General features: G+C 43.8%; 1 protein-coding gene across 1 annotated transcript; it reads right to left on the bottom strand.

Moving 5' to 3' along the window:
- Nucleotides 1–7,891: 7,891 nt before the first annotated feature.
- Nucleotides 7,892–9,172, bottom strand: LOC109213380 (the record flags this gene model as incomplete). The annotated part of the gene is made up of 3 exons (XM_019377170.1): nucleotides 8,791–9,172; nucleotides 8,493–8,670; nucleotides 7,892–8,144 (listed from the first exon to the last, which is right to left on the bottom strand). Coding segments are annotated over exons 1-3 (813 nt in total), but the record flags the coding sequence as incomplete, so codon positions are not given.
- Between the last annotated feature and the right edge of the window lie 2,481 nt (nucleotides 9,173–11,653).

Genomic DNA, 11,653 nt, shown 5'->3' with positions numbered 1-11,653 from the left:
ATTAGCCTATCAAAAATACTAATTAATTCTAAACAATAATTATCACAACTGATTAAGAACCATACTTAAAGGAAAACTAGCAAAATCAAAACTAAAATTAAAATGTGCAAAATGAGTTATTTTTTGTGATTTTCCATTTTTGTAAAACAACTAATTTGTTAATGAATCTTAAAATATAGAATTAAATCTTAAATGCAAATGCAACATATTTTTGTATTTTTCATGAATTAAATAAAATTGACATGCGCAGACCAATGCAAATAATTAGCGAAAAGAATGCTACAAAATCTACGAAATTGCAAATAATGGGAAAACTTATTTTGTTTTGAATTTGTGGGAGTAATTCATATAGGGCAAAAATCACGTATTCACAGCTGCCCCTCTTTGCTCGGAAACACGAAGAGTTTTCGTGCAAAGACAAAGTGAGCGGATACGAGCGATCCTTGCCCGTTTGAATACTCCGTGGGAAGCATTTTTGAAAGATTTGACCGCACCCTGCTTCCGAGGTTGCCTACGTATCCTTGGCTGTAAAGGAATCAGGTCAGTGTAGTTCGGGATGTTTCGGTAGCTGGGACTACCATGAAGCTGTGATTTCACTATTGTTGTTGCTGCTGCTACTGCTTGTTGAACTCCTTATTACACCATGTCAAAATAAAAAGAAGCTAGACTAAACTATGATCTATGCATTACAAAAATCATATCTGCATCTTCAAACTTGATCTTGTGGTTCTTGTTGCCTTGTTGACCTGTATTTTCTAGATGAAGTCCCTTTGTTGCCGACTTAAATTGTGATCTAAGACACTTTCCCTTTTCTTTAGGTGGACGCCTGATTGCTGAACTCGAAATATAATCTGAGATGCTTTCCTTTTCTCCAGGTGGACGCCTGATTACCCACACTTAGATTGTTTCCCTTCCTTAAAACTGGTGTTGTTCTCCCTTGCTCTCCAGGTGGGCGCCTGATTGCTAAAACTTTAACTGTATTCCCGTGCTCTCCAGGTGGGCGCCTGATTGCTGAACTTTAACTGTATTCCGTGCTCTCCAGGTGGGCGCCTGATTGCCAAAACTTGAACTGTATTCCCGTGTTCTCCAGGTGGGCGCCTGATTGCCAAAACTTGAACTGTATTCCCGTGCTCTCCAGGTGGGCGCCTGATTGCTGAAATTTGAACTGTATTCCCGTGATCTCCAAGTGGGCGCCTGATTTCTGAACTTGAACTATATTCCCGTGCTCTCCAGGTGGGTGCCTCATTGCTGAACTTGAACTGTATTCCCGTGCTCTCCAGGTGGGCGCCTGATTGCTGAACTTGAACTGTATTCCCGTGCTCTCCAGGTGGGCACCTGATTGCCAAAACTTTAATTGTATTCCCGTTCTCTCCAGGTGGGCGCCTGATTGCCAAAACTTTAACTGTATTCCCGTGCTCTCCAGGTGGGCGCCTGATTGCCAAAACTTGAATTGTATTCCCGTGCTCTCCAGGTGAGCGCCTGATTGCCAAAATTTGAACTGTATTTCCGTGCTCTCCAGGTGGGCGCCTGATTGCTGAACTTGAACTATATTCCCGTGCTCTTGTAACGACCCGACCCGTCGTTACGGGAGTTACCACCCCGTTTTCCCCGTTTTATGCTTCTATATGTTTTCATTACATGTGTTTGGAAAATTTGAAGTAATTCGGGTAGAGTTCGGTTGGAAATGAGACAATAAGTCTCTTTATGAGAAGGTTAGTTTGGAAAGGTCAACCGAATGTTGACTTATGAGTTAGAAGGCTCGGAATGGATTTCCGATGATTCGACTAGTTTCGGGGGATGATTTGTGACTTAGGAGCGCAGTCGGAATTGAATTTGGAGATCCAGTGTAGAATTAGGCTTGAATCGGCTAAGGTTGGATTTTTTTGCGAATTCCGGATGGTAGGTGAGATTTTGATCCGAGGATCGAAATGGAATTTCGAGAGTTGCAGTAGCTCCGTTAGGTGATTTTGGATATGCGTGCAAAGTTTTAGATCATTCGGAGGTGTTTAGGTCGGGTTTTAGATCAAATGCAAGTTTCGGAAGTTTTAGTTTAACTTAGGCTTGAATCCGTGGAAATTCGATGATTTTGGTGTTTATGATAGTGTTTTTATGTTACGAGCAAGTTTGAATGAAGTAATAGAAGATATCTGTGCATTTGGTTGAGGTCCCGAGGGCCTCGGGGTAATTTCGGATAGCTAACGGGGAGTTTTAACTGTGAAATTTGCAGCAGAAAATGCAGCAGCAGTGCAGACCTGTTTTGGCCTTCGAGTTCGCGAAGGCAGGCTCGCGTTCGCGTAGGGTTGATGGACTGGCGCATCGTGTTCGCGTATAAGCGATCGCGTTCGCGTAGTATTAGCAGCTGAAGCATCGCGTTCGCATGCAGAGTAACGTGTTCGCGTAGAGGAATTTTGAGGGAGAGGAATTTTGGCCTCCGCGTTCGCGTCTAGGGGCCTCGCGATCGCGTAGGGGAAGCTGGTGAACCATCGCGTTCGCGTAATGGAGGATCGCGTTCGCGTAAGTGAAGGACCCAGGCCTTCGCGTTCGCGTGGATGAAGCCGCGTTCGCAAAGGGTTTTTTTGGCAGAGTGATAATTTGGTCATCGCGAACGCGGAAGGACCATCGCGTTCGCGAAGAGTAAAATACCTGGACAGAAGGGTTTTAAAATAATATTTCATCCGCGACCCTTTTATATTTTTCCTCCATTGTTGACGTTCTTAAGAGCTTTGGACAAGGAAATTCGAGGGTTTTGACTGAGAATCACTTGGAGGTAAGTTCCTTGGCCTAAATATTCAAGTTTATGATAGAAATTACATAAATATGGTGGAAAATTCATCAAATGGGTTAAGTTAGGGCTTGAGAAAAAATAGGATGAAAAAGTAGAATTTGGAAGGTCGAACGAACTCCGATTTTGACGAACTTTATATGTACAGACTCGTGGCGAGATGAGGAATCCGTTGGTGTGATTTTCGGAATTTTTCGAGAAGTGGGCCGGGGCTCGGATTTTACCAATTTCGTGAATTTTAGTACTTTTCGAGTATTTTTGATTGGGTTATGTTTCTTTAACCTATATTTATGTATTCATTGTGATTTTGACTAGATTCGACGTGCGAGGAGGTTGATACGAAAGGAAAAGGCATTGCGGACCATTTTACGGCCGGTTAGAGGTGAGTAGTTGGTGTATATGATGGCCTGAGGGTTTGAAACCCCGGCTTATCACATTGTGACGCTATTGTAGGGCGTGACTCGCACCCCATGGCAGGTGCGGGATTGGTTATGACTGGGGATTGAGACTTAGTCCATCCCGAACAAGAATATTTCTATATTGGCGACTGATATGCACCCTGTATATTGAATATATCTGGGCTTATTGCCGTGTTTGGGATCTTGTGCCGATCTGTAGCATCCTTAGAGGATGATTGTCATTGTGATAGCATGCTTTGTATAATCATTGATCTCAGTCCTGTGTTTAATCACTGTTATGAAACGCTAAGTCACTTTTTCTGAAGTTAATTATCTAAAGTATATTCTCCATAATAAATTGGAAATTGGGAAAATAATTGAATCTGTTCCGTGACTCATATGCATATTGTGGACTGAGTATGGATCGCGCTGCACGCCGCAGCGAATGATATGATTATATTGCGCTTGGGCTGAAAGAGCCCCTCCGGATTCTGTACACACCCCCAGTGAGCGCCTTCGACATTAAATGGATCGGGCTACGCGCCGTAGCGGTCATGTGCATTGCATTGCATCTTTACATTATACTTGACTGATATATTTGGAGTTGTTTTGCTGTTAGTTCGTAGTGAGTAGTTGATTGTTAGTTTTAGCTTTGCTTTGTGGTATTTCGTGGATTTCTTATCTTCAGACATTTTATATGCTTATTACTCACTGAGTTGGTAGTACTCACCCCTACTCCCTGCACCTTGTGTGCAGATTCAGGTACTTCGGGAGCTAAGTTGAGCTAGCCGCTGGTTTCCAGAGTTCCAGGAGTGGTCGAGGTAGCTGCTATGACGTCCGCAGGACTCGACTCCTCCCTTATTCCCTTATTATTTCCGTACTTTAGAACATACTTATTTTGAGGATTCTTGACTCTGTATTAGTTAGAGGCTCTAGACTCATGACCCCAGGTCTTTGGGAGTTACAGTTTATGTCAGTATTTCGTATTGTTTTAATTGAGTATTTCAACTATGAGTATTAATATTTGATTTGAAGTATCTGATTAATTGGTTTTGAGCTTTGTGCTCGGGTTGAGAGAGTAAATGGTCGGGCTTGCCTAGCATTAGTGTTGGGCGCCATCACGACCGGGTTTGGGGTCGTGACAGCTCTCCAGGTGGGCGCCTGATTGCTGAACATAAACTGTATTCCCGTGCTCTCCAGGTGGGCGCATGATTGCCAAAACTTTAATTGTATCCCCGTGCTCTCCAGGTGGGCGCCTGATTGCCAAAACTTGAACTGTATTCCCGTGCTCTCCAGGTGGGCGCCTGATTGCCAAAACTTTAACTGTATTCCCGTGCTCTCCAGGTGGGCGCCTGATTGCCAAAACTTCAACTGTATTCCTGTGCTCTCTAGGTGGGCGCCTGATATCCAAAACTTTAACTGTATTCCCGTGCTCTCCAGGTGGGCGCCTGATTGCAAAAACTTTAAGTGTATTCCCGTGCTCTCCAGGTGGGCACCTGATTGCTGAACTTGAACTGTATTCCCGTGCTCTCCAGGTGGGCGCCTGATTTCAACAAAATAGACGAAACAAAGAAAATTTTCTGCCCCAGTTTGGTAGCTGGGCACATATGTGAGTGTAAAACCGAATCATGTTACCAAATATCAATAAGAATTTGAAAGCTAAACCACAATGACAGTTGTAAAGCTAAACTATATGTTCTAAAGGTATGACTTCCGCTAAATCTTGCTATCTAATGAAAATCTTCAAAGCTAGGTCTCATTATTCAGGATGGTCCTGAAAACTCCTACTTGAATCCTATCTCAAACATGCAAACTTTGGAACCAACTTATATTACTTTGGGGTACATTTATACTAGATTTTGCTACTCATGATTGTTTTGAATTTTAGACTAGGTCCCATTTCCAGGAGGGTCCTGAGACTTTACGGTCAAACCTGTCTGATGCTCGCTTTTCCCCTACGGAGGGTTTCTCCGAAACAAACAAAATTTTCGGCCCCTGTTTCAGTCAAAGAAAAATCTTGTCAGTTTAAAATGTGGTGGTTAGTTTGTGGCATTCTTGTTGAAGGTGGCCTATTCGCTGCCGTGTTTTGCTTTGCCTGGTTTTTCCGAACTGGCCAAGAACTGCTTGACTTTCTGACTGACCTTCACCCACATGACCTTGGATGACCCGAGTGTTCTATACCCAAACCGTTGTGTTACATCTCTGACCCATCTATCTGAACCTCTGCATCTCCCATGAAATTACTAAACCATTCCACCGATGAAACTTTCGCTGACCCTTTGTATCCCATTTCGCATCATACTATCTTTAGCAATTCCTTGACCGCCCTGTGCTTTGTGCAACTTTGGAAGTTGGTAGTGAGCTTTGAAATCCTTTCTTATTGCTTAAACGGAACTGACATTGGACACACTTTTGAGAAGTAAACCCAAAAGAAATGAAATGCAATGACTTTTGAGAGTTAGGGACAAGAAAAATTCAAAACTGGAAGACTGTCTGAAGGGGAAAAAGAAAAGAGACTTATCTGAGTGGAGCAGTTGGCACCAATGATCATGACATGCATTTCGGATTAATCGGCCCAGTCTGTCCAACCAATCAGCTTTCAGTTGTCGTGCTTATGCCCCGAGATCTTCAAAACCCAATTTCTTCACCAAAACCTTATCCTTGTTCGGCCTGCGGTGCCCCGAAGGGTTTTCACCAACAAACCTCTAACATTTGTTCATCTCTCAACTCACTTTCGCCTTAAGGTGCCCGTGAGGGTTTTCACCGATAAGACTCTCATTTTTTGATTTCTCTCGGCTTTCTATCGCCTTATGGTGCCCGTGATGATTTTCACCAATAAGACTCTCTCATTTAATTTCTCTCAGCTTTCCATCGCCTTACAGTGCCCGTGAGGGTTCTCACCAATAAGACTCTCTCATTTCCATTTTCCTTGTTTGGACCGGAGTGCTGCCCCTAATATGAATCACCTCTACTTGCTTGACATGGCATCTCTCGAAGACTGATCGGAAGGTCTTTCTTTGGACCGTAATGTGGGCTTTTGGATAGGGTTAGAAAGGATATCAAAAGGCTCAAAACAACTCGATTGGGTTCAAAAATTACAACTCTTGGAATCAGATTTCTTACAACAACCACAACTTTCTGCCCCAATTTCCTTGCTTGGGGGCTTTTGGATTTTTATTTTGATGGGACCGAACCGTGAGGCTTCCTACGTATCCTTAAAAGGAATCGGGTCGAACGTAGTTCATGACATGGAAATTGTTTTGTTGTTGTGATTTTCTCTTTTCTCTTTCTTTTTTTTTCTTTTCTTCTTCCTTTTCTCTTTTTATTGTTTTGTTGTTTTTTTCTTCTTTTTTTTCTTTTCTACTCTTTTTTTTTTAATTTTCATTTTTCTTTTCTCTCTTTTCCTTTACTTATCTTTCGCGCTTGCGTTTCTGATCTTTGCTACTGATTCCAAAAGAGGGGTATGAAAGGAAATAAATAAGGCTCAAAGGGGGTAACAAAGGATAAAGTATTTAGATAGCAGAACAAAATGCCTTCGTCATTCCAATCTTTAAAACATGCCAAGTACAAACAAACACAATTTAACCAAAGAAATCATACATAATATCTTTTGATCGCATCGGAATTGATAGCCATGTCTACACACTTGCCTTCTATATCTGTTAAATATAAAGCACCATTGGACAACACTCTTGTTACGATGAACGGCCCCTGCCAATTTGGGGAGAACTTGCCTTTGCTTCAGCCTGATGTGGAAGGATACGTTTCAATACTTGTTGACCCACTTCAAACTTCCGTGGACGCACCTTCTTGTTATATGCTCTTGTCATTCTCTATTGATACAACTGGCCATGACACACTGCTGCCAATCTTTTCTCATTGATCAAACTCAATTGCTCCAGGCGGGTTTTGACCCACTCAACATCATCAATTTCGGCTTCAGCGACAATCCGAAGGGATGGGATTTCAACTTTTCAGAATTAGCTTGGCTTTTAAGACTGGGCCGAAGATTCCTCATGCATGTCATGTCATTGAAACCAGCATAAAAAGAACTGTACAAGGAAGAAAAGAAAAACAAAAATAAAACTATCAGGAATGATGAAAAAGGGAAATTGCATTTCATTGAAATCAAAAGATAACAAGGTTTATACATCCAAACGGACGGAACATAGAATCTGAATTACAACCCTGGAATAATCCAGATAAATTGAAAGAAAATCAAAGCAAACTACCAAAACTCCTTCCGGGTAGGGAGAGGAGTAGCTTCCCAATTGTTAATCTTTGCACTTGGCCCGACAAATTGCACATCCGCCTTGCTAGAACCCTCTCCAACTTCCACCATGTTCACATCGTCGAACAACTTCTCGAACCTTTCAATCAACTCTTTATCAAGATCAACCACAGAACTAGGAACTGTTGTTACCGGGCACTTCCTGGTGCCTGGCTTGATAATGACGGGATCTGTGGGGGCACCCTCCACAATCACGACAGGCTTGTTCGCCACTCCCGGCACAACCACTTTTGCCCTTTCTTGTTTCGTTGCAACCTCACTTGAGGACCCCTTCTTGACTACCGCAGATGGTTCACTGTTTGTCCCGCTCGACCTGATCACTGACTTCTCACTTGATGACTTTTCAACCGGCCTGACCTCACTAGACCGAATCATCATGATGGTCTGTGAAGGCTTCTTGGGTTCTCCTCCTTTATGCACTAGCTCGATCATGTTTATCTCTTGATGGGCTGGCAGCGGGTTCTGGTTGATGTTGGGTGCCTCCGGAGCTTGGACTTCAATCCGATTTGTATCAATGAGCTCTTGGATAGCATTTTTCAATTGCCAGCATTTCTCCGTGTCGTGCCCCGGAGCACCAGAACAATATTCGCAACTTACAGAATAATCAAGATAACTCGGGGGAGGATTTAGCAACTTTGACTCGATCGGCCTCAGCATATCCAATTGTCTCAGCCTGTGGAACAAACTAGTATAGGACTCTCCCAATGGAGTGAAGGTTTTCTTCTTCTGCAACCTCTCGTTCTTAAATGCTTGATTGGGCCGGAAATCTGGTCTAGGAGGGTTTCGCTAGGCTCGTGGGGCTGGGTAGGCATTTTGTAGAGCTGGGTAGGTATTTTGTGGGGCTGGCGCACGCCATTGTGCGTGGGCGGGAGGTTGAGTGTATGTTTGGGCGTGGTGGACAGAAAAATGGGGGTAAGGTGGTGGGTAGTAGTGTTGGGGTGGATCATACGGGGTATGGGGGTAGGTTTGGTGGTGGGGTCGAGGCTGATTATAGTGGTGAGGTGAGCCCCTGGGTCCGAACCAAGCTCCTGAATCAATCGTTGCTACATCCTCTTTCTTCTTCTTTCCAATTACTCCCCCAGTTCCACTTTGAATGGCCTGGGTGATTGCCTTAATTGCCGAATAGCTCACGATTTTGTTTGTCTTGAACCCTTCTTCTACCATACCGCCCATCTTTACCACTTCATTGAAGGACTTGGCTATAGATGATACCAAATGACCGTAATAAGTAGGTTCTAAAGCCTGTAGAAAATAATCTACCATTTCACTTTCTTTCATTGGAGGGTCCACCCTTGCCGCCTGCTCTCTCCACCGGAAACCATACTCCCTGAAGCTTTCATTGTGCTTTTTCTCAATCTTTGTCAAGGACAGTCGATCCAAAATAATCTCGAGATTGTACTGGAAGTGACAAGTGAATGCTTGTGCCAGATCATCCCATGTATACCACCTTCCATGATCCTGCCGAGTGTACCACTCCAGCGCTGAACCACTCAGACTCTGACTGAAATAGGCCATTAGAAACTCGTCTTTCCCACCAGCTCCCCTCATTTTGCTACAAAAACATCTCAAGTGCGCCACTGGATCACCGTGCCCATCATACAAATCAAACTTGGGCATCTTAAACCCTGCCGGCAGTTGAACATCTGGAAATAAACATAGATCTTTGTAAGCCACGCTTACCTGTCCTCCCAACACCCGCATGTCTCTGAATGACTATTCCAGGCTTTTAACTTTCCTGAACATTTCCTCCTGTTCGGGATTTTTAGATGGTTTCTCAGTTTTCACAGGGAGATCAAAACGAGGAGTGTAGGAATAGGGTTCTGGAGCTTTGAAAGTGGGCTCCAGGGGTAATATTGGTTATCATTGGCTTGGAATTAGGGCTCGCTGGAGGATCTGTGGAGCGTAGCTGGCGGGGGTGCCACGAAGACAGGAGTGGCTGGTGGAGGAGGGCATGGAACTGGCTTGGGTGGTGGAGCTGGTGGTGTTTGGGAGGTGGTGCTCTGGTTGTGGTGGTAAATGGGGAAGCTCGGGGACGAATCGGTAGCAGGAGGTTCCTGAGACTGAGCCAATGGCGGGATGAAGGCAGGGTTGGCGGGGTAAAGTGGTGGAGGGTGCCCTTTTGCCCATGCTTGGTACATTTCGGCCATCTGTTGTTTCAGCTTATACATTTCTTCTTTCAAATTAACATCCGACTCTTCCACCTCTCTCGAAGGATCGATAACACTTGCATCAAGTTCTTGGTTGGCCATGGTCAACTTGTTTTTGGACCGGGTGTTGTATGGGTGAGTTGCCAGAATGCCAAACAAACTAACCACCTTCCTATACTGATGTCAACAACAAACTTGTTAGTGATTAGGGTTTAACAGGTAGGCAACCGCATATTTGGGGTATGAATGCACCTAAGCAGTTAACCTTTCTATTATGTATTTGATCGGTTGCTTGCGTCATCCCGGCTTTTTCTTATTTTCATTTGCAACTTCTCTTTTTTTCTTTTTCCTTCTTGCCTTTCTTTGGTTGATTTCTCTTTTTTTTCATTTCTCTCTCTTGTTTTGCCATTGCTTCATTCCCACGGCTTCTTATTTCTCTCTCTCTTTTTCTTTTCTTTTTTCTCTCTTGTTTTTCCTCTTTTCTTCTTCTTTTTTTTTCATTTTTCTTTTATGATCGAATCCTATGGAGATTGCCTACGTATCATAACCCCGCATGAATCAAACCAAGCGTAGTTCTGGGGATAAGTGTAAAAATAAATAATAAAATATTTTGGGATTTCAAATTTTTCCATAAGAATAAAACGTTTTGATTACAACGACTCAACCTACCGAATTTCAACCATAAAACTAACAGACTTGAAAAGGGAAACTAACAGACTCCAACAGAAAGATGAAAATACAGACTCGAAAACAGACTAACAGAATCCAACGAAAATCATGAATACATCAATGCCTCAATTGCTCCTGGGGCCCGTGGGACATCATTCGGTCTCGTCACGGGCCTATGCGCGAGATCCCCTTGCAACCGCTCCAAATCACTCATTATCTGGCGGACAAACGTCATCACTGCAGCGAAGAAAGTGGTACGAGTCATGCCCTCGCACGCTTGGCATTTCACAACAATGTAGTCAGCAATGGCTCTAATCCTCTCTCGGATTTTACCCTTTTCCTGAAGCAAACGCCCGACCTGCTGATTCCGGGCCTCTAACACCTGAGTGTCGTGATGGTTTTGGCTTTGCAACTGTTGTATTTCTTCCTCCATCTGAGCCATCAAATCATAACAGTGTTCCCTATCAGCTTTAAAGACTTGGCCTACTTGGCCGCCTCATTCTCAAGGGTAGTTACTTTTCTCTTCACATTGGTGATTGTCCCTTCATAATTCCTTTTCTTTGTTGCACAAACCATGCCCGCCCTTCTGCATTTTTTGCCAATTGAGCCCGGACTTTCGCTAGATTGGCCTCAGACTTTTCTAGGTCATCTTGACACTCAAGGGCTTTCTTTCTCAGACCGTTTATAAGCCTTTCATCCGCTCGGCTTCTTTCCTGGTTTCTAGCAGCTATTCTCATCTTCTGGATTTGTGCTTTGAGGGCCTCATTTTCCCGAGTTAGCTTTTTCTTTTCACCTTCATTTGCGGCTGCTTGGATACTGTTGTCGAACTTGAGGTCCCTGATTTGTCCTTCTAACTTATTTTAGCCCTATAGCTTTCTTCTTTTGCTAACCAGCCCCACTGCTCTTGCGAGTCGTTGGTGAATTGTTGGACATGAGCTCTCTTAGCAGGTCTCTCAGGAATCTGAAACCTTTTGCCGAACCAAATAACGTACTTGGGGTCTACCTCACCTCTGGCTAAATCCCGAACCATGGTCTTAGGTTCTAGAAATCTGTATTGATTCCACACCTGGCGAACCCTTCCTTTCGGAAATGCGGCCTTTGGTCCCAATTCTATGACATGTTTACTCAAATCCTCTTCGTGGGGAATGGTTTGAAGTCTGCCTAGTTGACGCAACACCCTGTGAGGAGCATACGGCTGGATGCTCCGGATGCCCATAAGGAGAAGGTAGCACACTTCAGCTGACATGTATACTGCTTCGGTGACAGGAAGCCATCCGAACGCCCACTCAATTTTATCAGCAGTCAAAGAACTCAAGAGTGTAAACCAAGCCTCAGTACCCTCAGGAAAGGCAATACCCATCACTCG

The sequence above is a fragment of the Nicotiana attenuata genome, unplaced genomic scaffold, assembly GCF_001879085.1.
Source record: "Nicotiana attenuata strain UT unplaced genomic scaffold, NIATTr2, whole genome shotgun sequence".
Taxonomy (NCBI): Eukaryota; Viridiplantae; Streptophyta; class Magnoliopsida; order Solanales; family Solanaceae; genus Nicotiana; species Nicotiana attenuata.
The sequence above is the reverse complement of the archived record's forward strand: the minus strand, read 5'-3'. Positions and strand labels throughout refer to the sequence as shown.